The sequence below is a fragment of the Girardinichthys multiradiatus genome, chromosome 5, assembly GCF_021462225.1.
Source record: "Girardinichthys multiradiatus isolate DD_20200921_A chromosome 5, DD_fGirMul_XY1, whole genome shotgun sequence".
Classification (NCBI taxonomy): domain Eukaryota; kingdom Metazoa; phylum Chordata; class Actinopteri; order Cyprinodontiformes; family Goodeidae; genus Girardinichthys; species Girardinichthys multiradiatus.
In genome coordinates this window covers 41443513-41470976 of record NC_061798.1, presented here as the reverse complement: position 1 = coordinate 41470976, position 27464 = coordinate 41443513, and the positions used below count along the sequence as shown (strand labels likewise).

At 40.5% G+C, this 27464-nt stretch overlaps 3 protein-coding genes across 4 annotated transcripts in view; all 3 read left to right on the top strand.

Moving 5' to 3' along the window:
* The window catches only part of LOC124868735 (protein sidekick-1-like), a 421512-nt gene extending 418944 nt beyond the window's left edge, over positions 1 to 2568 (top strand). For both annotated transcript variants that reach the window (XM_047366264.1, XM_047366265.1), the window contains one exon: positions 554 to 2568. In XM_047366264.1, coding sequence (XP_047222220.1) covers positions 554 to 859 — 306 coding nt within the window. In that variant the 3' untranslated portion in view covers positions 860 to 2568. The remainder of the gene's footprint in view (positions 1 to 553) is intronic.
* A 5637-nt stretch (positions 2569 to 8205) lies between these two features.
* On the top strand, positions 8206 to 14224 carry LOC124868736 (zinc finger protein 271-like). Its single transcript, XM_047366266.1, has 2 exons — positions 8206 to 8523; positions 10897 to 14224. Exon 2 carries the CDS (start codon positions 11038 to 11040, stop codon positions 14191 to 14193), a length of 3156 nt encoding a protein of 1051 aa, XP_047222222.1. The 5' UTR covers positions 8206 to 8523; positions 10897 to 11037; the 3' UTR covers positions 14194 to 14224.
* A 2964-nt stretch (positions 14225 to 17188) lies between these two features.
* gpank1 (G patch domain and ankyrin repeats 1) lies at positions 17189 to 20764 on the top strand. Its single transcript, XM_047366278.1, has 4 exons — positions 17189 to 18162; positions 18251 to 18392; positions 18488 to 18563; positions 19986 to 20764. The coding sequence occupies exons 1-4, from the start codon at positions 17740 to 17742 to the stop codon at positions 20425 to 20427; spliced, it is 1083 nt and encodes a 360-aa protein (XP_047222234.1). The 5' UTR covers positions 17189 to 17739; the 3' UTR covers positions 20428 to 20764.
* Positions 20765 to 27464: the final 6700 nt, after the last annotated feature.

The following is a 27464-nucleotide window of genomic DNA, read 5'->3' as shown; positions in this document are numbered from 1 at the left end:
ATGTCTGATTCTAATGAGATTGTTTTACTTCCATAGAAAATCAACCATTTCCCTTTTACATCAAAATTAAGCACTACTTTGTGTTGGTCTGTCACTTAGATCCCCAATAATATACATACATTTGAGGTTGAAATGTAACATAAAGTAGTTAAAGAAGGACATCAAGCAGACTTACAGCTTTATGTTGAATGTCTGCATGAAGATACGGGACCAGAATGCTTGAGGTCTTTATGCTTGTGGCTTTCTGAGCATCCATTTGTTTGGTTTTAATTAGCCTGTAGCACCCCCTAGAGGGCAGCTGCTCGAACATGTTGCTATCTGTAGTTCGGAGGGTTTTTTTCTCACCTTTCTCTTTGTTTTTCACACAAAAACTCTTCAAACATATTTTAAATTAGCAGGAATATATAACAGCAGAGCCTTTTTTTTATCGTTTTACAGAACTGGTAAAATATAGAATTTTACTTATCAGTTATTTAAAATCCCTGACTTAATTACATTATTGTTCCTGTAAAAACCCGTAAATTTAAATGTATCCTGTTGTGCTTGTGTGCAGCTAACAGACAGCGACTACGAGGATGAACAGCCGAAACACTCCTTCGTCAACCACTACATGAGCGACCCCACCTACTACAACTCCTGGAAGCGGCAGCCCAAAGGCCTCAAAGGGTCGGGAAGCCCTTTCGCCTACGAGGAGTGCGCCACTGCCGACACAGAGCCCTACTACCAAACCGTGGTCACGCAGCACAGCACGGGGGGAGCGTACACACCCACAGGGCAGCCTGCGCACACACACGTCAACCCCAGCAGCAACCCGCCGGGGTCGCGCACCCCTGTGACGGGATTTTCTTCGTTTGTTTGACTCTAGAGACAGCGCGTTTGCACAAAGATACACAAACACACACACACTCATATGGAAGGAAGGGGGTGCTGCCGTGTGTTTGGACTAAAGGAACTTGGAACAAAGCAGCCCGTCACACCCCAAAGAACTAAAGTCACACTTCTTACTCGCCTTCCTCTCTGCTCATGAAGACCCTGTGTTCAGTGTGTGCTTTTTCTCAGCGTGCTTACACGCACGAGTACCGTCCTCATTTTCCACAAATTCTCACCAGCTTATTCCACCAGATACTCCTGCCCACTCCAGAGACTCTCCATGGAGAGTCATGATGACTGTACTTATGTGTTGAGCCCATTAATGTCTTGCTAAGACCACCCTGGAGCTGGAGGAAGCTGGAACTTCTGCACAAAACTTCTCGACTGTTTTCAGTATCTACTCTTAAGTGCACAAGTGCCCACTCATGCACTCTCTAAAGCGCCATTTCAGCATCTCCAGCTGAGAGCGGGAACTTAAAGGCTGTGGGGAAAAAAAGCTGCACAGAAGTGAGCTGCTTTTTTTGACGGACTGATTCATGCACAAAAACGCAGCGCTGCCAGCTTTCAGAAATCACTGCAGAGAAGAAAGGAGAAAAATGTTTGATAATCACAGCTTTTTGAATTTGAAAAGGACAGAGAGTGAGCATGAGCAGGTGTTTTTTAGCACTTAACTGCATTGTCAGTGTTGAGCAGTCTCTGAGAGTGATGTGTGATGTTTGAGAATACAGTACTTTTCACATTTCGTCACATTACAACCACAAACGTCAAATTCTATTATTTGGATTTTTTGTGTAAGACCACGACAAAGTAGTGCACAGTTGGAAACTGGAAGGAAAAGAACATATGGTTTGCAAACCTTTTCCCAGAATATCTGAAAACCATGCTGCAAAATTGTATTCTGCCCCCCTGACTCAGCCCTTCATAGAACCACAACTTTGAAGTTTGTGGTTGTAATGTCACAAATGGCAAAAAGTTAAAGGCATATGAAGACTTTCACAATGTACTTTATGGAAAATCTTTTTTTTATTGTTACTGCCTGTTCTCCTTTCACCGCAGCTTCCTAAGCCATAATGCTTGCACTGAGACGAATCCCCAAACATTTCATCTTTATTCTGCCCAAATGTTATTTTATTTTGTTTTTCCAAGTCCGAGTGCGGCACGTGTGCCTACAAGCACGCTTGTGAAATGGCTCTGTGCTCACTGTAGAAGCCCGCTCTGACGTCTGTGAAGTTCACCGCTCAGCAACGTGTGCCATAGTGTGTGTGTGTTTTAAAGATGGATTTTGTACATTTAAACCCTTTTTTCTTCTGTGTTGTATGTAGTTCTGACATTTATTTTGTCCGATTCACGCAGCAAAAGAACACGGCATAAAGTGCATCGGCTGGAGGAGGGAAAGCAGGTCTGGTTTCACAAAAGAAAAAAATCCATAAAAGTAAACAGAGAAGGGAGCAACAACAGATGTTTAAGAGGAGTATTCTTCGAATTTTGAGTCGTGGAGCTCTCAAAACCTGAACTTTGGGTTAACTTTCAGGTATAAGGTGGCTAATGTACTCTGTTCTGTTCTCCACATGTAAACAAAACTCATCTGTACGTTTTTGCTTAAATATGGTTTATAGGTTCTCTGACTGAGCAGCAGCGTTCCTCACTCTGCCATGCTTACTTTCAACCCCATAGTGTGAATAAATGGTCATTGTATAACAGCGTGTTAGTGCGTGTTTAAAAAGTCTGTGTACGCAGGCAGAATTACAGATGTGCCCTACGATGTCAAAGTGAAACTGTTATTCTCAAAAGTTATAGAGGAAAAGGGCATCAGCAGCAGGTAGCTGAATTATTAAACAATGATGCAAGAGCTAATTAGATAGAAACAAAGGTGCATTTGTCAGTATATTGGTGTTTACTTTCTAATCTGAAAATTAAAAATGCAATAACTACTTTAACTACTCAGGAATAACAAAAACTTGCATCCAAACTCCCCAAGCGCAACAAAAGTAAATCCTTAGGGTACACTTTGACAGTCTATAACATGCTACTTTCCAGGTTTAATTACTATTAAATTTAAACCAGTGAAACATGGGTGCACTCCTGCATTTATTACTTTCACAGCAGTTAAATTAAATGAAGTTTCCAGATTTATTGGCATTGATTAGATATTCCTGAGGGACTGAAAGGTGGAACTCAATAATTGAAACCTCTGACATTAAGGACATTTTTTTCTCTTTGCATTAAATTAAGTGTCGTTTTCATGAGCTTTAATGAGCTCTTGACAATCTTATGTGTGTCTCTAAGTCTGGCAAGTGATTAAAGTTATGCCTGAATGATTTTAAATCAACCCTTTCACACAAGAAAAAAAAATCATTTGTTATATAAGCAGAGGATTGATACAGAGGAATACTCTTAAACTCCCACCATCGTTTTAATGGGTCAGCTGGTCACTTTTGCGGCTTTTCATTATAAAGTATGTACAATATGGAAGCAATTCAGCAAGGTTTATCTGCAATGGAGATGTACCATAAACAAACACTTTCTGGTCAGAAGATACATCATTTATGGAGGTGCAAACAGTGATAGTAGCCTGTTATTCTCAGGCAAAAGAAAGTTTATTTGCAGCTCCAAGTGTTGCAGTTTTTTTCATTTTAGTTTTCAGTGGAGATGAAAATGAGCTTTGGTTTAATGGAAGAAGATCCATGCTCAACTGAAATCTATGTAGCTGTCCAAGCTAACTGAGTCTAGAGACACGGAATGCAGCGTGCTTGGAGACAGTCTTCTACCAGAACCCACTGAGTTTTCCTGCAAGTATTTGTCCCTGTATTACAGGAGAGGTTACTTACAGCTATAAGTTAACAGACACCATGTACACCCAAAACTAAGAGAGTACTGTGGTTTTGGGTGACTCTGGTGCAACGTCTCTGAATCCAAATGGACAAATTGGCACACCAATAGCTGGCATCCTCCCGCTCAAGAAATATGTTGCTGACCATCAAATTAATTTCTTTGGCAACTCTCCCTGCTGCTTAAGCCTCAAAAGATGTAACAGGTGTTGCTCTTCTCCCAACAACAGAAGGATCACCTGTAAAATATAGACAGGAGAAAAATTATAGTGTCAGAAATTGTAAAACTTGTTTTAATTGATTGGCTTCCTCTCTTTGATCCAGCTTTTAAGCATGGTGTATATATTTTAATAGGGCTGAGGTCAGGGCCACTCCAGAAGCCACATGTTAGCCTAGTTTAACCATTTCAAAACCAGTTTGGGTGTGTGTTTGGGATCAGTGTCCTGTTAGAACACCAAATTGTGTCCAAAAAGTATTTTATTTTTCCCACCTACTTTGTGTAATGTATAGGCAAAACGGTCTATCTTCCACTAAGTGATAAAAGTCTCTGAAAACATTGGACCACTTTTGCAATTAAGCGATATTTTGAAAAACAGATCAGGTATTTCAAGTTTACACGGCTACATTCTTGCCTAAAAACAGTAAAAGTTTATTTTAGGTCACAGAAAATGTAACATATCAAAGTTTTTGCCGCTCCCCTACGCCATTGACACTTCCTTTTGAGCAACTCGCTTCGACCCGCAAGGAATCATGGGATAGCGTAGGCCACGAAGGTTACACTGGACTATCGTTCAAACCTGGCGAAAAGAAGGACGTATTTGGAAGAGCCTTCGAATTTGGACAGCCTTCGCCACCTTGCTGTGGCGTTGGAAGGATGCAGCCCTCCGAATTTGGATCTTTTTGCAACTGCAGCCAAATATTACATTTATCAAGCATTTAAGATCTCCTTTGGCATATTCAAGAAATATACAGCTCTCCTTTCCTTATTGTAAATTAATTTTTCCCTCCAAATCGCATTTAGTTGTGCAACACATACGCAGAGGAGGTGAGGAGCAGCTTGTTTGCAGATCAAAAATGAAGTGGGTAACAAGGATCTAATCTGTGTAATTCTGCCCTCCATTGTCTTCTCTCCATGTTCCTGATTTGTTTAGTCAGTCAGTCATTTTCTACCGCTGCTTATTCCATAGTGGGTCACGGGGGAGCTGGTGCCTATCTCCAGCAGTCTATGGGCAAGAGGCAGGGTACACCCTGGACAGGTCGCCAGTCCGTCGCAGGGCAACACACAAACAACCATGCACACACTCATTCACACACCTAAGGGCAATTTAGAGAGACCAATTAACCTAACAGGCATGTCTTTGGACTGTGGGAGGAAGCCAGAGTACCCAGTGAGACCCCATGCATGCACAAGGAGAACATGCAAACTCCATGCAGAAAGACCCCCAGCCAGGAATTGAACCCAGGACCTTCTTGCTGCAAGGCAACAGTGCTACCAACTGCGCCACCATGCAGCCCAGATTTATTTAGTTTCATCAGTAAATTTTTTATTTATTTTTTGGACCTTGGATGTTGTAGGTTTATTTTGGTATTATTATTGCCTCTCTTTTGCTTCATTTAGGTACCTCACAACCACCACCCCCTTTCGTGACAAGGCTGAGTTAATCCCTCACAAATGAGTTTCTGCAACTTTGACCCTAAACCCAGGCAGGAAAACACTCGACATTTAAATCACTGATTAGCGTGGCAACCTATTAACACTGATAAAAACCCTAGGTACAAACACAAAGAAAGGACAAGAAGGCAATATTCCAATGTCACACATTTCTTTCTGCCTTGTTAAAATTTGTAAAAGCTTGTACTATTTTTAAATCCCAAAAGCAGGAATTTTACGTTCTAGAAATAAATATATATTCTTCTTTTATAATTTAAGTTTAAGGAGGTAAACGATTAGAAAGAAGCTCATTTAAATGATACTCTCCAGTGCAAAACAAACTCTCACTGTGAGCTGTCAAAAGACAAAATGAACACGAATAGAAAATGTAGACATAAATGTCACATATAGCTCCTTTTCTAGGTTAGTGTGGGTTTCCATAAACTTTGAAGCTGTAGTTTGAATTATTTTGATTTAACAAAGCTGCTGATGGTTCTTGTGCAGGAGAAAATGTTCCTTAGCCTCACCTGCTGCTGCCAGTCAGTCAGGAAGCTGGTGATCCACTGTGAGCTGGGTGAGCTTCTGTTGGAGAAGGTCTGGGTTGATGGTGTTAAAGCCCCAAATGAAGTGCGCAAAGAGGATCCTGGCGTAAGTCTCTGGGTGGTCGAGGTGGCGCAAGATGAAGTGTAGTCCCAAATTAACTGCTTCATCAGCTAGTAAGCTGAAGGGGATCCAGCAGGGGGCCTATGATGCCCTTCAGATGCTTCAACACCAATAGCTTGAAAGATTTCATGACCACAGACGCCAGAACAGGCCTATAGTCATTAAACCCCATGATGGTGTGTTTCTTTGGGACCAGGTTGATAGAGCAGCTGAAGCAGGAGGAAACTTCCCACAGCTCCAGAGACTTGTTGAAGATCTGAGTGAAGATGGGAGCCAGTTGGTCATGGCAGGTTCTCAGGCATGAGGGGGAGACATTGTCAGGTCCTGGAGCTTTCCTGGTCTTCTGATGCTGAAAGAGCTTCTCATCTAACTTTGACCAGCAAAAATAGATCCCCCATGATGATGTTGCCACCACCACCATCAAGTTTCACTGTGAGTGTGTTCAGGCTGATGTGCAGTCCTGGTTTTATTTGCCGTAAATAGTATGTTGCATGTGGGCCAAAAAAAGTTACGCTTTAGTATAATCCAACTACAGCACGTTCTTCTATGTGTTTGCAGTGTGCTCTATATGCAAATACACAACTCATATCTGTCCTGTGGACACTTTCTTCCACCTGAGCAGGGAATGTCCGCTGCTCCTCCAGAGTTACCACAGGCCTTTTGGCTGCTGCTCTGATTAATGCTCTTCTTGCCTGGTCTGTCAGTTCAGATGGACAACAGTGGAAGGGAAGGTTTGCACTTTGGCAATATAATTTTCTTTTCCTCAGATGATGGATTGAACAGTGCTCTGTGAGATGCTTGTTGTGTTGTTTTAAAACTCAATCCTGGTTTAAACGTCAAGCTCTATTACTAATTAGGTAATTTGCAAAGGCAATTTGTTGCAATGGATTTTATTATCTGGTTTATCAGAGTAAAGGGAGCTGAACATAAATGAATGTCACATGTTTCTAATTTTAATTTCTGAAAAAATGTTTTCATATCATTTTCTGTCAACTACACAAGTTTACACTATTTATTGCTGATCTATTACAGAAATTCCTCTAAAAACCATGTACAACACCTAAAAAACAAAATAACCTACTCAAGCCAGAGATTAATCCATTTTTCCCTGCCTGTTAGCAGTTAGCAAAAACAATGAAATTAAACTAGGCAGCTTCTTACTACAAGCAGCTTAAAATTGAGCAAATCATTTACACCAAGTACTGAATTTCTGAACTAACCATTACCACCCTCTCTATAATCATCATAAAGTTCTTAATAAAACAATTCCTAAGGATTTATTTTTTAAGACGATACACCACTTTTATGAGAAATAGGCCTATTGTGAGCAGGAAATGTTTATGTAAATACCACAGCAGACAACAGCAACAGAAATTCACATTTTGTTTATTGAATCTCAAACTAATCTTACATAAAAATATTGCCATAATCCAGCTTTACAAAGAGAAAACTTTTCTTTCCTTTACTTATTTTTCCTGCTATGAGTTATTTAGTGACTTACTTAATTGAGTTTTAATTCAATGCACGACATTTTTGATTGTTATTGTAAAGTACCCTTGACAATCATGGCAGCTCTTGTAAAGAGATGTACACAAGCCTAGTCATAGAGTCTAGTGTTTTAGATGTTTTTATATATATAAATCAGTAAATTAAAATAAAAAACATTTTGCTTTTGGTGGTTAAAAATAGATTAGTAGAAATTTAGATTTGGTTTGTTCTAAAATAACAAAAAAAAACATGAAATCTCTAGCAAAGATAAAAAGCAGACATCCTCTGCACCTGAGGACGTCACTGTCCATAAACAGCTGGGGAGACTTTTCTATTCTGTGAAGAAAAAAAATATAGGGGAATACATTTTGAGGTGTAGAAAAAAAACAGCATCTGCTACGGTCTCATAATTAGGTGCCTGTCAAGGAAAATTTAAAAAATTTGTTTCTTTTCCGTTTAGCCAACTAAGTTTACATTTCTACTCTTCCATTTTTACCACAAAAACGTAAATTCAATTTAATATTTAGGATTTTAAAAAGGAATATTAAATAACCACTTGTTTTTGTTGTTGTTTCTGGAAAAGAACACCCACTTACCTAAACTAAGCAGGGACGCCATTGTCATAAAACCTGAATTTATTTGAAGCTTTATACTTTATCTTAGCCAGTGTGCTGTAGTTGCTGCCATGTGGCTCCCTGCCAGGAGGGGTCGCTGTAGTGCGCTGACATGTGAGAGGATGAGGTTCATGGAGCTTGGTCTCCGGAAGAAGTATTGGTAGCGTAACAGGCTTGTTTTTTTTTTGTTTTTTTTTTCATTTCCCTCCAGTTTCTCTGCCTTCCAGCTCCGCTTGTCGGCCTAACATTGCAGCCTTCTTGTTGGCTGGTTAAAACCTGCAGCACAGCTTCGGGCTGAGAGCTCTAACTAACGGCAGCCGCTCGGAACTGAAGCGGCGCAAGTGTGTATGTGGGGTCTGAACACGTCGTGTGTTGTGACCCCCCCCAACTCCCTGCACGTTTTGGTTTGGTGAGTGTTCCTCTGCTCTTTATGGTTTACTTTCCGTCCTACTCATGTTTTTTTTTTTTCCTGATATAGCTGCGTCTTTGCTGTGTGTTGTCGGTCATGTAGAAGATGGGGGACAGCAGTTACATTCAGACGGAAACAGCCGTTATAAACCGTTGTGGTGTCTGTGATCAGCAGTGCGGGCGCTTTTTCATTTTACAACTCGTTTTAAAAACACAAAACACCTCTACGCACAGGGGTTACAGATATTATTTAACCCTGGGGGCCCCACCGTTTTGTGCTCCATCTGGATCACACAGACACAAAAACGTGATCTTTAAAGATGGCCATCAACATATGCTCCATTTCTTAAATCAATGCCATTATTAACTTTTGTCCCCTCCATACGTAACCGATATTCATGATAAATTCTAATTGTAGCGAATCTTGTCTTTAAAACAATAAAGCTGATGCATATCTTTTATCCAAGTGTTTTTTTTTTTAACCCTGGTCCGCTGTCTACCTGTTCTACCATTCCTGATTCAAATGATAGCATAATATCCTCAGGATGCTATCAAGTTCTCCAGCAGCCTGTTAATCACCCATTTATTTAAGTTAAATGTGTGGCAGCTGGCGAACTCCTGAAAAGATCCACCACCATGGGGCCCTGAAGACGAGGGTTGTGAAACACTGCTTCATTATATATATGAACATGTTGGGGTTTTTATTTGGAAGTGGACTTTTATCTGAGCCCAGCAACATTGATTTTATTTTGTGTTGCATTATTGTTTGCTAATAACTTGCTCCACTTGGGTCTATTAGACACCAAAAAAGCTGTTTTAAGGTTTACAAAAGAAGTATGTATTAATATACTTACTCTTTATGGATGCTGTTATTGACTTCAGTCTGTGGCATACATAGCAAATATTCATGAATAATCTGATTCAGATTTTAACCTCTTAAATGGCAATTTGAGCAATTTGCCTTTTTTGTGTCCCCATGTGCAAAAAGTTTAGGGTTTTTTAAAGGAGGGGGCCGGGAGTGTTTGTTTTTCTGCTTTGGGTTCAAAGCAAACTGAGTAATCTATCTAGCTACTCGAAATAAAATTCATTATTTCCATCTCAGCAACAAGGATTTATTGAATAAGTTTCGTCTTTTCGACATTTGCTGTTTTGGCATTGAAATATCTTAGTTATAGTTTGTTACCAACTTTGCCATCCATGCACCCATCCATCGTCTTCCTCTTATCCGGGGTCGGGTCGCGGGGGCAGCAGCCTAAGCAGTGAGACCCAGACTTCCCTCTCCCCAGCCACTTGGGCCAGCTCGTCCAGGGGAATTCCAAGGCGTTCCCAGGCCAGCCGACTTTGCCAATTAACCACATATTTACCTTCGAAAGAATTTTATCCTGCATTAAGCAAATAGTGCCACCAAAAGTATTACAGGCATGGAGAGCGTGAATGCATGATACTTAAATAATTAGCTAATATTTATTGCTCTTTATGCAGTTCCTGACGATATGCATATTGCAGACATGGATATTGCGATAACGATAAATTAGCCATATATGTGAAGCCCAAGTATGATTGTTATAACACCAAAAAATACACATGCATGTATCTTTGTGTTACAATATATTGAATTGCAACTGTCACCACAATTTCAGAGTGTGCTATTTTGCATTTTTAATGCTGCCTAGATGCCATATTTGGTAAGGTATTATGTTTCAGGTATCTTACTTGAACCTCTCCTTGCACAAAATGTTTGGCCATTTGGAAGGACTTTCATTGTCTTTTATGCCCACATCTTATTTAGTTCTTATTTACCAAAATCCTAAAAGTCAAAGAGAGGTGGAGCTATTATAATTCTAGCGAAAAAGGGAAAATTGTGAAAAATCAAGTAGAATCAATTTATTTATTTATTTATTTTTCTCTTTTTTATTGGACTGAGATCAGGGGTTTAAAGTACAAGGCAAGATTGGTTGTTTATTGAGGCAACTTTTAGGTTCAATTTAGTACAAAGTTGGTTAACATGTTACCTGGATCTGCAACCTTGTTAACTTATGGTGAGGAATTAGACATTAAATGAATGAAAACACTGCATCTTAAACAAGCAATGGCTTGAAGGATGATGGACATGGGCCTGCCTGCAAAGTGGAGAAGTTGTTATCACTGTTGCCTGTAACAAAAAGGTCCTGGGTTCAAATCCCAACTGACGGCATTCCTGCAAAGAGTTTCATGCTCTCCTGGAGCATACATTGGTTCTTTTCCAAACAAAGACATGCATCTTAGGCTAGTCAGTCTTTCTAAATTCACCCTTGGTTGAATTTAATGGACTGGTAGCTTGTCCAGGGTGTACCTAACAAAGCCTCTAACTACGTTTTGTTTGTTTATTTTGCAGTTCAGAAGATTGTCTTCAGAGCCTTCAAACATCAGAAGTTTGAAGGCAGACTAAGGAAGGTGGCATGTTTATTCATCCAATCCTACTCAATTTAGATAAGAGCTTCAATTAGCTCCTGTAACCTAAATCCATAAATGAACAATGTGCGACGTTACTGCAGTGTTAGCTGTGGAGGACATGAAGGAGGAAGTCTCTTCAGAGCCACGTCCAGAACCTCTGTTCTTAATCCTTACCCCGCCTCCACCTTTCTCACTGGCCCCAGGTGAGCTCTCTATGCCCTGGCCAAAATGGCTTAAAGCTTTTGAACACTACGCTCAAGCATTAGGTGAAAAAGATATGGACTCTAGTAAGATGGTGCTCTTACAGAGCTTTCTCGGCCCAGAGGGACAACGCGTCTTCACAACTCTGATCAGAAATCAGACTACATACAGTGCTGCCATTTCAGAGCTCACCGCTCATTTTGGCTCTGATCATGCCACTCAGGCCCACCGTCTGAAGTTCCACCAAAGGGCTCAGATGCCTGGGGAGACCGTAGATGAATTTGTCACAGCACTGCAAAATCTGCTGAGGCCTTGTCAGTATGGGAGGTTTAAGAACAAACTTCTACTAGATCACCTGATTGAGAAAACAAACAACCTGCTGCTCAGAGAGAGGCTACTGTTAAGGAAGGACCGACTAACCTTAGCCAAGGCCCTGACTATTGGTAAAGAGGTGGAATCTCGTGCAAGTGAATCTCAGCTATTTGATTTTCATGAGGTGAGTGTGGACATTGGAGAGGATTTTGAGCCCCCAGTTCAAAATAAGAGCAAAAGAGGAAGACCTCGGCTAGGGGAGAAAAGGGTTAAACTAAAACCCGTTGTGACTGAAACCCAACAAAAGCGCAAAAGAGGAAGACCTCGGCTTGGGGAGAAAAGGGTTAAACTAAAACCAGTTGTGACTGAACCCCAACAAAAGCGCAAAAGAGGTAGACCTCGGCTTGGGGAGGAAAAGGTTAAACCAAAACCACTTATAACTGAACCCCAAAGAGAACCTGTTGAAGTCAAAAATCAGAACTACACCAATGATAGCTCTTATAGTTGCGATGAAGGTAGATCTCAGGTCACAGAAGAGAATAATGTGGCTTGTGATAAACCAGATAATAATATCAGCACCTCATCACTTCATATAGTGGAAGATGAAAAAAACAACCAGTCGAGCGACACTGCCGAAGACAATGACGACAGTAGGGATGAAGACTTCCTCCCTTATTTGACCAAGGGGAAAGACCTTTACTGTCCCATCTGCATCAACAGGCACTTCAAAACCGCAGACAAGCTTAACAGACACATGAGGTCGCACACGGGGGAGAAACCGTTTAAATGTCCACTCTGCCATCTCACATTTAGTCAGTCGTACCACATGACCCGACACATGAGGAACCAGCATGCTGCGGGGCCTTACGTGTGCCCCACCTGCGGGCTAAGCCTGGAAAGCCTAGCAGAGTTGTTTAAACACAAAAAGACACACAGGGAACAAACCCTTTACTGTCCTGATTGTTATGAAATCTTCTTGAATGATGAAGAGCTTCGTAGTCACGTTAAGTCACATAACAAAGACCCATCGCTCCAAACAGAGGGTCAAAGCAATCAACAAACTCACTGCGTTGAAGTGAAAACTGAAGAATTATCCGATGACACTTGTGAAGCTACTGACAGTATATGCTTAACTGAGGATGTCAACTATCAAGCTAACTCTGAACAAGCTGGACTAAAGACAACTAAAGACAATTCTTGTCCCATCTGTGTTGGGAGGCGCTTCAAGGGACCAAACAAACTTGCTCGGCACATGAGGACGCACACAAAAGAAAAGCCCTTCAGTTGCCCCGTCTGCAACAAGAAGTTCAGCCAGTCCTATCACATGACACGGCATGTGAGAATTCAGCACGGTCTCGGAAAGTACATCTGCCCTCAATGTGGCAAGAGTTTTACCACCTGGCTAGACCTAAAAGTACACAAAAGGACTCACGCTCACATTGGTCTCATGTGTCTTGCATGTAATAAGCAGTTCAAAGAGAAGGGTGCGCTGGAAAAGCATCTTAAACTACACAAAGCGGTTGAGCCGAGTCCTCGAAGCCTCATCTGCGGTGACTGCGGCAAGGAATTTGGCCGCCCTTATCATTTGAAGAGGCACATCATGTCCCATCGCAAAGCAGCGAATTCTGACTTTTACAAGTGCCCCGACTGCAAGAAAATCTTTTACTTCCCAGAAGACCTCAACAAACACTTGGAAGATCATGTAAAGGAAAACAGTGGGATGTGTCCCAAATGCAACGAAAGGTTCGACAGTGCGGAGGAACTTGAGACCCACATGCAGGTTCATCAGAAGTCTTTTCCCTGCGGCACCTGTGGAAAGAAATTTAAAGTGGAGTATGCACTGAAGAAACACGAGGAGGGCCACCAGCATGATCAGTATTACTGTTCATTGTGTCAGAAACACTTCATGAAACTGTCTCATTATAAGAGACATGTGCAGGTCCATGACAGGCGAGAATCCAGATGTCCACACTGCGACGGAGTCTTTCTAAAGCTTACAGCTTTCAAATATCATCTGCGGACTCACACCCTGGAAAGGCCATACCAGTGCAGTTGTTGCATCGAAACGTTCGAGCAGGAGGAGGAGTTGGAGCAGCACTGTCTTAAGCACAGGAAGTTTAAAAAGGAGAGGCCTTATTCATGCACGCGTTGCGACCTCGCTTACTCCACTTTGGTGGAGCTGACTGAGCACATGATCTCTCACGAGGGAGAGCAGCCTCAGACCTGTCCCTTCTGTGGTAAAACCTTCCTGAACAAGAACAAGCTGGAGCGGCACATTAGCATCCACACTGGCGAGAGGCCCCATCTCTGTTCCATCTGTGGCAATGGCTTCCCCTCTGCCGCCAGCCTGAAGCTGCACGTTCTCATCCACACTGGAGAGAAACCGTTTAAGTGCCTGCAGTGCAGCAAGAGCTTCAGCTCCTCCAGCGGCCTGCGTCTGCACAGCAGGCAGCACATGGACGAGCGACCCAGCTACGGGTGTCCTGAGTGTGGCAGGACGTACGGCCGCCTGACGGAGCTGAAGATGCACCAGCGCTACCACACGGGGGACAAACCATACGCATGCACCTGCTGCAGCAAACGCTTTATTAGCAAAGACAAGCTCAACGTTCATATGAGGACGCATACGGGAGAGAGACCCTTCTCCTGCCCTCACTGTGGACAAACCTTTACACAAACTGGGGACAGAAACAGACACATCAGTAAATACCACCCAGTAATCTAATAAAACTGCAGGATGTTTCCTGTGAAAATCACACGGTTTTGCATGCTTGTAGGTATACTATTAGGATTATGGTTAGATTTACTGTGTCATGTTATTTGAGAAGGCGCAAGAATCCAAATACATTGGAAGCATCTCTTCAATAAACATGTCTGCACAGGTAATCTTAAAACAGAAGGACTGATGGACGTAGGTCTTGAGAATTAAAAGGTGCTCTGCCTCCCTGAAACAAGAATCTAGTCACAGAAGTAACTTTCTGGACTGTAACAGTAAATCATTTTTAAAACATCTTGCATTGTAACAGTTCAGAAAATGTTTCTTCAAACATTTAAGATGTAAAATCATTGAATTACTTACATAATGCTTTAAGTGTCTTCTTATGGATTACACATAAGGGTAATGGCGTGTCATGTTCCTGCAGTGTGTACCCATCTAAAAAAGTGTCACAAAACACTATTAATACATTTTTATATTATGTTCATAAGACATATTTTGCTTTTTACAAGCAAATTAGTTTCCCAAAACATCTAAAATATTGGTTGTGAAAACACCAGAACCCACATTAAACCTTTAAAAGTTAATATTGAACACAAATGTGTAAAAGTACAATTCATTAATACTAATATTAATTCATTCATTCAGTGATGTTTTATTATATTTCGAAAGGGTCCGCCTGATCATTTCAAAAAGTTATTTGTAGACCTTATACACAGTCAGATATTGACAACCTGCTACGCTGAAATTACGTCATAAACAAATATGGGTATTTGCCCTTTGACTGACATCTGGGCTCCCTCCATGTGGTTTTTATGTCGGCTTTAGCACATGGTCTGAGTTTGTTCCCGCTTCCTTTCACCCAATGACCCTGTGTGACCGCTAACGGAAAAGCTTTCTAAAAGCGCATGAATGAAAGCTCTTGAAGAACCACTTGGCCAAGTCCCATGATGCCGTGTGCACAGAAAAAGCATTTACTATTTATGATTCCCAGAGATGGTGACTCCAGCTCTTAAATCGTAAAACTAAAACACTTACGACTAGACAGACTTTTGTTGCCCTAACTTGAGACTTGACTTGGACTTCAGGTCTGAGACTCAAGTCTTGGTAACAGTTTTTATGTCATGTAATGAAAAGTGAAAGTAAGCCGGTATGTGAGCTACATACAGCAGCTACTGCTAACAATGCAAAGACACTTCTGGCTAAAATATCAAAAATAAAATTACTTCTGTTCATTTTACAGATCTATATAATTATTACACTTTGCCTTGTTTATGATGTTGTAATTTATACCCTAAATATGAACATCTTTACTATTTAGAATTGAGAACAAAGGCTTTAAATGTGGTTTTAGAAAATGGTTTCCCAATATTAATAAACAAATCTCCAGCTTAGCGAGGAGAAAAAACCTTCCAAGCCATATTTAGTGCGGTTTTATAACGAAGGAGGGGACAGTAAGAAGATGGGGATAAACAGATATTAACTTAGTAATTACAAAGACAAAAAAAAGCACTTTGCTTCATACATTCAGAAATTCACCATTACCAGGTTTTAATATTTGCATCGTTTTTCTTTGAGCATTCTATTTATATTTCTGATGAGGGTAAATTTTGCATATTGTCAATTTTCAAAATATAAATCAGCCTTTAGCCTTTTTGCATGTTAAATGATTACAAGATTAATATTAAAAGCTTGAAGGATAAATATTAAATCTTGTGATTTGTAAGGACAAACATTACACTACAGCGATGCAGGATTTAGAGTTGCACTAGATTTCGTGGATTTGATGAGAGGCTGTACGGTGGCGCAGTCTTTCTGCATGAAGTGTGCATATTCTCCCCGTGGGTTCTCACCGAGTACTCCGGCTTCCTCCCACAGTTCAAAAACATGCCTGTTAGGTTAATTGGTCTCTCTAAATTGCCCTTAGGTGTGTGAATGAGTGTGTGTATGGTTGTTTGTGTGTTGCCCTGCGATGGATTGGCGACCTGTCCAGGGTGTACCCCCGCCTCCTGCCCATAGACTGCTGGAGATGGGCACCAGCAATGGACCCACAATGGAATAAGCCGTAGAAAATGACTGACTTGTGAACATCTCTGCTGACTGTTGAAGTTACAGCTTCACACAAAATATACGTTTACATACAAAAGCTCTGTATGTTTAATATGTAATGGTCATGCTATGACTGCTTGTTGTAAAACACTACATTGAACAAAGTGGAAGGAACTGGATGGACGATCAAATGGAGGGAAATTAAATACGTTTTTCTCATTGTTTTTGTTTCTCTTCAATATTTGATGTTAATTTTGCTTCCTTTAATATTTTCATTTGGGGGCTTGTGGGGTTACTATGTCAGCAAGTATTTTATTACTGTTTAAAATGTGCCATAAAAATAAAACTGTTAATTAACCCTACATGAGCCTGTGTTCAGGTTATGGATCATTAATTATATTACTTAACTTTTAGGTTGTGTTTAGGTCATGTTTTAAAAGATTTGTGTTTTTTGGCTTGTTGCCACTGGAAAAACAAACATTTTTCTCTCTAGAGAACTTGGATTCACTAAAAGATGGTATTTATTAATGACAATTCACATTAAAGTTCAGACATTAAACAAATTGACAAGATGTTTGGTCAGTTTTCATGAGAGTTTGTATTCTTTCTGCCCACGTGAGGGCGCTATGAGCACAACGCAGCTGGAAGAAAGAATCACCTAATGGCAAAGTCTATTTTAGGGATTTAAAAAAGTGTTTGACCAATGGTCATCAAACTGTGCTACAAGTGAAACTGGTGTTATTTGGGCAGTCATTAGTAATATTCAAAGAAAACTTTGCTATTTACAGTGTTATTACGAAGCAAATCCGCTGTAGTGCAGAGATAATAGGTCCAAACGGCTGAAAAGATGACGATTGATATTTGCGTCAACCGCGTCCGGTTGTGAAGTGAAGAAATAACAAGAAACCCCCAAAACGTGAATTGAGACGTGCTGGTGACCATCTCAGAGAGTAATCAAATGGTTCAAATCCTAAATTGTTTAAAAAAAAAAAAGTAGAGGGTTTCTATGAGTAACATTTATTATGAAATACAAACTGCCTGCGATCCCAGTCGGAAATGCAACAGAATTTATTTTAGCTTGAAATGTCAACATCCAAACCGGTAGGTGGCAGCATCCAAATTAGTCCAGGTGGGAACGCTTGGTGCTACCGGAAAAACAACGTTAGCTTCAAAGCCTACTAATATTTGCTCCGTGTGTTTATGGCAGAGCTTTAAAAATAAATTATATTTTAAGCTACCCTGGTAATGTGAAGGATTATTAAGTAATCGCCGTTTTGTGTTGGTTCAAAACGTAAGTCGGAAAACGGTTTGTGGCTAATTTACGTTTAGCTTTAGCTAAATATACGATGGCGAGTTCAGGCTTCAGCTCCGTCGTCGATTTATTGTTACACTTTCTAGCACAGAATTAACCATGTTGTTACCAATAAACTCGCCCTGTTTAAGTAAGGTGACTGTTGAGGCTGCAGTGAACGTTTAACGAGGGGAATATGTAGTTTGTCGCGTATAATGGCTGCTTTAGGATTTATTCCCGCTAGCGACCAGGATGTGTTTAGTTCCAGATCGGAACAAACCCCCTCCGACATAAGCTCCAAATTAAGCGGAGAAGAAGTCAGGAGGTTCTACGAAGACTTAATAAAAGATGAGAAAACCCAAAAGCACCAGTCAAGGAGCGCAGACAAGAACCATCATGACTGGCGGTCTGATAGAAGAACGAGGAGAAGATTCGCAGCTGAACGAGTGCAGCGGGCTCACACCGAGTCTCTAGTCCAAAGAGAGGCGAGAGGTGGAAGAGAAGACAACCAAGGAGAGCCGATCAGCTCAGAGAGAGCCCAGGAGCTGCGGGGACTCAGGTTGCTGCGCTGCGCTCATGAGGGGGACATTCCAGGCCTTAAGGAGCTGATCTCAAAAAGAGTTGACATAAACTTTCAGGTAGCAACGCTCAAAAGCGTTTTTTTTTTCCTTTTAAACGTGATTTATTATTATTGTTGGCTTCATTAGTCTGTGTTTTGACTCGCAGGACCTATATCTCTGGACAGCTGTGATGTGTGCCAGCTGGTCAGGACAAAAAGCTGCAGTGAGGCTATTACTGAGTCAGGGTGCAGCCTGGGTCGGGGTGGTTGATACCAGGGGCAGGGATGCCCAGGATCTGGCATTAGAAGGTATCTTCATGCGTCTATATTAACTATTTAGTGGTCATAATATGTTTGTCTTATGTATTTTTTTCTGAATATCCTTGCTCACTCCTTTTTCACAGCAGGGCATTATGAAGTCCTGGAGGAGTTGTTAAACTATGGAAGAAGTCCAAAGAGAGAGACGCCGTCTGATTGCAGGTTAGCACAATTATTTATGCCTATAAGACAATTACACCATTTGCATAAATAAGTTACAGCCAGTATACGAAAACTAACAAGTTGATGCTTTGTGTAGAAATAACAAAAAAAAAATGTTCATCTTCCTCAGTGTTTTCTGTGACAGTGATGTTTCTTATCAAAATAATCCTTATTTATTTATTTTAAAACAAAGCAGTCTAAAATGGGTTTTTATTTGGTAAAGGTGTTCTTGTAGAAGTAACAGTTTAAAGTCTTTGTTTCAGTTAATATTAACTAACATAGTGTGGTGAGTGATACAAGCATATGTGAAGCAGTACAGTGACTTGTAAAGGTATTCATACCACTTGGAAGTACAGCCACAAATTTCAGTGCATTTTGAGATTTTATATGAACATAAAATTGTGAAGTGGAAGGAAAAGGATCCATTTTTATATTTTCATTTTTACAATTGTGAAAGTTGTGTTGGGAATTTATATTTGAATTTGCCCCCACCTACTTGTGCCAATCCAGTTCAGACATTTGTCTTTTGAAGTATTTGTAATTTCTGCAATATTCAAACAAAAGAAGTGAGAGAAGGACATCCTATCTGTTTAATGTCGAATTAAGGTAAGACACTTTAAGCAATCGGCAGGGTTTCCTTTAAAAACTTTTAACCAATTGCTTATTAGAAACGCATGTTCTAATTTATTGGATATGATTGGATATTTTTGTTTGTCTTGTAAAGGGCCTTGAAATGACATTTGTTGTGAATCAGAGCTATATAAAGCTGTGAAGAAGATTAAAGCAGGGTTATGTTATAAAACAATATCCCAAGCTTTGAACATGTCACAGAGAACTGTGACAGTTACAAAAGAACAGTATGGGATGACTGCAAACCTGCAAAACACACACACAGATGTCTGCCACACCTTTTGGATCACTTTCTGTGAAAAAAAAAATAAATCAAATAAAATTTGAAAATGTATGCCATTCCTTCCAATGAGAAGTTATGTGCAACTACTACTACTTTTCTGTCCGTAATATAATAAAATGTGATACAGTTCCAGGCTACTGTCTACTTATTGAGAGTGACTGTGAAGCAGGATTTAAGGCCTAAAAAGGTAACCTGGGGTTTAGACGAGCACTTCTAGTTTCACAAAAAAAAAAACCAAATGGTCTCTTTGTTTTTAGGATACAGTCCTATTTATAGCTGTTTGAAACTGCTTGCACTGTCACAAACCTTTAAAACTGGGAAAATATCAAGTAAAACAGCATCTAAATTTCTATTTTGTATACACCTTTCACTGCAAAGAGAAATGAATCTTATGATGTATTTATTAGATTTTACAACTAACTCCATGGGATTGTATTCAGTAAGCGCAGGAAGTCAAATATTTGTGACGTCTGTTATTAGGTTGTAACATGTTTTCTTGATGGTTCCAGTTTGCTCCAGTCTCAGTGGTGCGATGCATGTCGTTGTGAGTATAGAAGCAGCCGCTCGTCGCATCTTTCCTCTACTCTGCATCAGTTCAGTGTGCGCCATCCTCAGCCCATGCCGTACTACTGCCTCCCCCCGTCCAGCAACAGCTACAAGATGATGGTTCGGTGCGGCTGGAAACCAGGGACGGGTCTCGGGCCGGAGGCAGATGGCCCTAAACAGCCAGTATCGACCGTGTTAAAGAGGGACCACACAGGTCTTGGATTTGCACCGATGAAAAGAGCTAAAGTCACTCACTTCCAAGCTGGGGATCGTGATGCTGTGAAACACCAATGGCAAGACAAAGAGGAGAAGGGGCGGAAAGGACAGAAGAAAGATGAGATGAAGAGAAAAGAGCAAAAAGATAAAAACTGGGAAAGAGATTTTCGTGCCTCATTTTATCAGTAACACCTGAACACACGGTTCTGTTTGTTCTTCTTTTGGACTTTACTAAAAAATTGAACAGACCAAGTGTAAAGAAGGTCGCAGCAGTGTTTTCTACTGTGCTTGGACTTTTACCTCAGAGTTGGCACACCTGTTTTTGGATGAACTTTACCTGTGATTATAGGTTATGCAATGATGCAGCAACTGTGTCAAATGTTATTGTATTTTAATGGGTGCCATGCTTACATCTGCTTACTAAAACAGTCTCAAAAAGCAACAATCGATTGCTAGTATTTATTTTATTAATTTTCTAACAATACCAAGAAAAAATAAAAGAAAATGCATTCTTAAAGAAAATCAATGGTGATATATTTTTGCTGTATAAGTGTTGACTCATTTTTATTGTAGAATTTTCTTATATTTCCTACGTTTTTATGAGCAACATGCAGTTCATCAATAACCTGGGGCCTCATGTACCAAAGAGTGCGCAGCTTTCATACTAAAAGTTTGCGGCAGGGAGAAATTCTGAAACTTGCGACGCAAAAAAATCAGGTGTACGAAATTGTGAGTAGACATGTCACCGCACACGTAGCCTTCATACAGCCCAATTAACGGTGGATTGGACGTAGCTGCACATGGCACTTGGACCGCTCGGTCCCCGCTCTTAAATACAAATGCAAAGTAGTTTAAATAGCCGGAAGTCACCAATCACGTGTCCAAATAACCGTGGCAACGGTGCTGTGAAAGGGCAAAGAACTGGTTCCTGTGGGGTGAAAAACAAGCGAGACGGTGTCTAAACATCACGGGGGATGTTTGTAGTAAACTACAGAAAACCAACAACTACTTGAGTGACATCAGCGACTCAAACCTGACTGAAAATCAAATGTTTGTTGGCTCGAACCTTTTTAGTTCTACAAAGTGTGAATCGAAACCAAACAGTGCTGTCTAGCTGCTGGACTGAGCTCATTCATAGCTCAGTGCTGATCATTATAATGACGTTAATATGCCTCCTATTGTTTTTCTATTTGGAAAACTGTCACCACACACACACACAGTGAAGTACTTTAAATCGTAACAAAAAAAAAAAAAAACAACAGAAAATGACCTTGTAGCAACCACGCACGGAGGCTTAATAACTATTAGATTAATCATAATTATTTTGATAGTATAACGGAATCATGACTTGAGGCTATCGTGCCATATATTGCATTAAATTTCTATTCATAAAAGTATTTTCACCGAGAGCCGGTGCCCTGATAACCAACGTGAGTGCAGTCTTGAGCTCTGATTACATTCAGCAGTCGTCTCGCTGCAAATGAGAGCCACAGTTTAGGGGAACTTTATATATCTGAGCAACATACGGATGAGGCCGACCCATATGGTTTGGCATGACCCGGCTCAGGGATGACTGTTAAATACCCGACCTGTCAGTCAGCTCCATCTGAAAAGCTCAAGTAAAGGACCGCAGCGTAGTGAGAACTGGAACTGGCACCGGTGCCGCACGGTTCTGGTTTCTCTCTGTAACACTGAGCCCAGCTCCGTGCAGAGCTCCAAAATAATTGCCCATGGACATTTAAATCAGCTAATAATCCATGCATCATCATGTACCAGGAGGTCAGTATAATCTCTGAATAAAACGCTCCAACCAACTTCTTCCATTGGCGATGTCCTCCAGCTGAGCCAAAGCTGCCATCGTTCCGCAATTACGCGCAACTTTACGCAGCTGTTTATGGACGTGATTATCTCCAGCTTGTCCACCTTAGGAATCATCAAGCCTGACTTCTTAGGACTTAATCTGCTCACCCGACTCAGTTTTCTTTTTCTGTGAGAAGGAAAGCGTCCCTTAGATGATTCATACACATTTTATGTTCCTCAGCGCACAGACCGATGAGCATTTCCATCTACAAGTGACAAAAACAGAGGAAGTTTCACAGTTTACATACGGCTGAGGTTGTTTCTGTCAATCCTAGGTGAGTTAAGTTATTGTATGACGAGAAATGTTATTCAGTTTCATCGCTCTGGTTTAAACCATAAAAGCTTAAACTAATAAAAAAAAACATCAGGTTTGATGCTCCATGAATTAAATAAAGCTGGAAGGACTCATATTTCAGTGTATTTAGGTGAGGCTCAGTTTTCTGTAGTTTATTATTGCTGATTGAAAAAGTTTGCGTGGCTTCCGCACATCGTAGGATTAAATGACTACAGGCCTGTAGCCCTGACGTCTGTGGTCATGAAGTCCTTTGAGCGGCTGGTGTTGAAGCACCTGAAAGACATCACAGGCCCCCTGCTGGACCCCCTGCCGTTTGCTTACCGAGCAAACAGGTCGGCAGATGATGCTGTTAAGTTAGGTCTACACTTCATCCTGCAACACCTCAACCACCCAGGGACGTACGCCAGGATCCTGTTTGTAGACTTCAGCTCGGCCTTCAACACCATCATACCAGACATCCTCCACCAGAAGCTCACACAGCTCAACGTCCCAGCCTCCACCTGTCAGTGGATCAACAGCTTCCTGACAGACCGACAGCAGCAGGTGAGACTGGGGAGCATCTTCTCCCGATCCACATCAATAAGTACTGGTGCCCCCCAGGGGTGTGTTCTATCCCCACTCCTCTTCTCTCTGTACACAAATGACTGCACCTCATCGGACTCGTCCGTGAAACTCCTTAAGTTTGCAGACGACACCACTGTCATTGTTCTGATCCAGGACGGTGATGAGTCTGCATACAGACAGCAGGTGGATCGGCTGGTACACTGGTGCAGTCAGAACTGCCTTGAACTGAACCCACTCAAGACTGTGGAAATGGTGGTGGACTTTTGGAGAACACCACCCCTATACACCCCCCTCACCATCCTCAACAACACTATTGGCCGTGGACCACTTCAGGTTCTTAGGAACCACCATCTCTGAGGACCTGAGATAGTCTTCACACATAGATACTGTTCGAAAGAAGGCCCAGCAGAGACTGTACTTCCTGAGGCAACTCAAGAAGTTCAACCTTCCACAGGAGCTGTTGGTCATCTTCTACACTGCCATCATTCAATCTGTCCTGTCTTCATCCATCTCAGTGTGGTTTGGCTCATCCACAAAACAGGACAGGTCCAGACTGCAACAAATAATCAGGACTGCAGAGAGAATAATCAGGGCTGACCTTCCCTCCATCCAGGACTTCTACAGGTCTAGGGTCAAGAAAAGAGCTGCTAAAATCTCTGCAGACCCCACACACCCTGCACATAATCTGTTCAGAGTTTTATCTTCAGGCTGCCGCTACAGAGCACTGTTTACTAAAACCAGCCGCCACAGAGACAGTTTCTTCCCCCAGGCTGTTTCTCTGATGAACATTCAATAGAGTACAGAACAACAGCATACAGATGTTGCAAATGCACCTTTTGTATTAGATATGTGTATATTGTACATTGTAAATATGTATATTCTGTAATGCAAAAACAGAACAAAAGAGCAAAGTGTACCGGAGGCAAATTCCTTGTTTGTATGCACGAACTTGGCAATAAAGCTGATTCTGATTTTCACGGCAGGTCAAAGGCTCGCGTGGATTTACGCTCACTTTCACGCAACGTTAATTTTAGTACATACCAAGTTGTGCGTAAAACATTGCGCCGCGAGATTTTTGTGCGTATGTACGCTGAGGCCCCAGGTCAGTAGCTCTTTATGATTACTGTATTCCTGCATGGTAAATTATTTACATGCTTTCTAGGAAACAAAAAAACAGGTGGCCCATTTTTGAGGAGAAATGCAGCAGGTGTGTTCTTGGTATAGTGTTTCCTATTTGAAAACCTGAGTAAAACACGTCATTTCAGACATTGTTCAGGTGTACATAGTGCAAACATTTAAAGAAGTGCAGGAAATGCTAGGCTGCTCAGCTAAAATTATGCCAAATGCCTTGAAATGGAAAACAAAACCAAAAAATGTGGAGGAAAATGTCAAAGACTTAGCACATGGTCTACTGTATGCGAGGCCAAGCTATCAATAAGAAGCCCCCACAAACCCCAACGATACTCTGAAGAGGTTAGTTTGCCAGAGAAACATACTGACTGGCCTAATGAGAAGTTGTGCAACATTTTATGCACTGATAAAACCAGGATTATTCTTTTTGAATCTGAAGATCAAAGACTGTTTATCAAATGACCCACACCCTAACCCAAGCAGTTCGTGAGCTCTCTTTATTGCAGTTACCTTCTCACCTAATTTACTACACCTAAACATCTGACTCTCACATGTTCGTTCTCTACTGCTTTATCATCCTCTCTCTAAGGCCCTTTGTCACACTCAAGATTTGTAAATGCACTTCTAAACTCTTACTGTTTTTCTCTCAAAAGCTTAAAGTCTACTGTTACATACTATTTTTATCTTTTACATTTATTAATTTAACAAAAACAAGCTAAATTTTCACACAGAAGTGCTGTGATAAATGGATTTTTTTCACAAAGTTTTAGTTTGAGCCACATTAATGTGGTAAGAAGAGAAATTAAAGTTGTTTTAAATATGAAGCTACATTGTGATTATTGTTAAATATTATTGTAGGAACTATTTAAAGTCAATAGTGGGATCTTGCATAGAGTTTAAGGTGTCACTAGAGCTACTAAGTGGATTCTTTATCAGGGCATATTGTTATACAAATATTGACGTATGCCAGACTGGAGCTGAAGGTAATTGACATAGAGACAGACTGAGTATAATAATATTTCATTTGTTAGCCCAATATCCAGAACAACCAATGTAGGTTTCAGATTCCTAATAAGCTTTTGAACCCAAAGCTAATTCATTTTGGGCCTTACTCCTACTTTAGTAATTTTGAAATACAAATGTTGCAAGTTGTGCTTGTGTTTGAGAGGTTTGCAACAGGAGCACGTTCCCCACACACATCTTAAAGGAAGCTTTGATAAGCTCATCTTGTGACCCACTTTCATTATTATTTATAAGCTTCCCCTTTCACACTTAATATTGTATTTCTAAACATATTAGGATTTTGTGTTGATATCCAATCATTTTTGTCACATTTTGTGCCTAACCTTAACATACCCTAACCTTTTTTACCCAAGCCTTAATCTAAACTTAATTCAAGTCCTTGACCTAATCCTAGAAATGACAGTCCACATAAAACCTATTGGGCTTCAGAAGATAAGAGGCATATGACCAACTACAGACTGACACACTCTTCTTGGGTATTTTGTTTGACAATATTCCTTATTTATAATTTCAATAGTTTTGTTTAAATAGAATCAATAGACTTTTTTTGTTTTGACAGGTTCCCCCCAAAAGGATCTTCTTAAAATCATGAGTTTTTTAATCGTATGTTTATGTAGGTGCAAATCCCATTAGGTTATTCTGTCATTGTTTTGAGAAATCTTATACATGTTTTGCTTGTGTTTTACAGGTTTCCATTGGGGGAGGACCTTTAGCAAAGAAAATTAAGATAAGCTTGGTAAACTTCATCAAGCTCAGCTGTATTTTAGTGTTCCTGTTTATAAGTCACCACAGTCATAGACAAATATTTGCTCTAAAAATCTTTTTCCTTTTAATAGGTCCCAACATCCTCCTGACCCTGGACTTTAGTAAGTTTAGGTAAACTTAAATCCTGTTTAGCTCTCTCCTTTCAGGTTTTATGATTAGTAAAAGCTTTAGAGTTGTCTTCCACTAATGGTTTTCCCTTCTTTGAAGGATTCCTGTGGCAGCACCACCTCACACTGTGGTTACAATGAAGTCATGTTTCAGCCAGTTTTCTTTCTCAGCATTAAAGTGATTTTAAGTACATTAAATTCAGCTAATGATCCTTTTTCTTGGAATGTGATCGCTTTTTAAATTCCACAATTACATTTTGTTTGTATTTATATTTTTTTCCCACCTGAAGTATTACTCCTTAAATAATAATAATAAAAAGTAGTAATAATAAATTGTACTGTCAAGTAAGTTTACGTGAGCAAGACTCATTCTCAGTTATTTCTTTCTGTCACCTTTTATTTTTAACTCGAAACAGATAAAGAAAACATTTCCCTCAATTTGGTTATGTTGTCCCATATCTCAGGTTTTCACTTGGACTTTCTCCTCCAAACACAGGTTCTTCAGGTATTCTTTGTTGAAATGTCTTTGTGGCCCAATAAGCTGTTCAGTTAGGAACAATTACAGACAAAACTGTGAGAGAGACATTGTAGTAAGTTCAATTACGCTCAGCTCATGCCGTGTTGCACAGGCATGTTCCCTGTTGACTTGCAAATATCAGCAGGATTTGCACTGAGGACTGTCTTGCTGTTTTTTCAGGGTTCCACCTGGACTATGCCATCCACACTGCACCATAGAGGTGAGTTCAGGTAAACTCAAATCGTGCTCAGTTGTTCTTTTTATGTTTCCTTTCATAGATCACCACAGTCAAAGAGGAGGTTTCTCTGATGGTCTTCTTTCAAATCCTGCTCTGCTGCCTTTTCAGATATAAACCCTACATCTTTGGGGAAGAATAAAATGTATCGCTATAGTTCTTTTTAATGCCAGAAAACATTCTCTGTTACTATATTAGCCATTTTTGCATTATTTAAATAACTGGTGTTGAAAAAATTTGCTGTTTTGGAGTTCCTTGACCTCTGCTGTAGATGAAGGCAACTCCACAGCCATCTTTATATACTGAGCTCAATGATTCAACATGGTTAGTGCATCTATATGTGTCCCTTGAACTCAAGTTTGTCTGGACATGCTATTCTTCAATCTCCAACATAGAGAAAGACAGAATTTCGAGCGATTTGTACATGCAAAAAGGCAGAATTTGGGTAAGCTCAACCTGTGTTTGAACTCTTTTAATTAATTGTTTTATCTTTAGTCAAAGTGAGCTCAATTAAAGATAGACTGTCTTGGAATCTGTCCTAATTAGGTCATTAACTTCCATTCGTTTGTGTAATCCCATTTCAACCTGAGCCAAACTTAACCATTATTAGTACACATCTAACACTAACTTAAAGTTAAACTTAGTTCACAGCTTAGCCCTAACTCTAATCCCAAAATGACATTTCACCACAGGAGGACTGTCCTTTGGTCTCCATTGCACCTTAGTCTT

Excerpts from the sequence above, each read along its gene's own strand:
- LOC124868736 (XM_047366266.1), top strand. The coding sequence starts at position 11,038 with ATGTGCGACGTTACTGCAGTGTTAGCTGTGGAGGACATGAAGGAGGAA.
- gpank1 (XM_047366278.1), top strand. The coding sequence starts at position 17,740 with ATGGCTGCTTTAGGATTTATTCCCGCTAGCGACCAGGATGTGTTTAGT. Across the intron at positions 18,163-18,250 it reads GAGTTGACATAAACTTTCAG|GACCTATATCTCTGGACAGC; the intron begins GTAGCAACGCTC and ends TTTGACTCGCAG. Across the intron at positions 18,564-19,985 it reads GAGACGCCGTCTGATTGCAG|TTTGCTCCAGTCTCAGTGGT; the intron begins GTTAGCACAATT and ends TGATGGTTCCAG.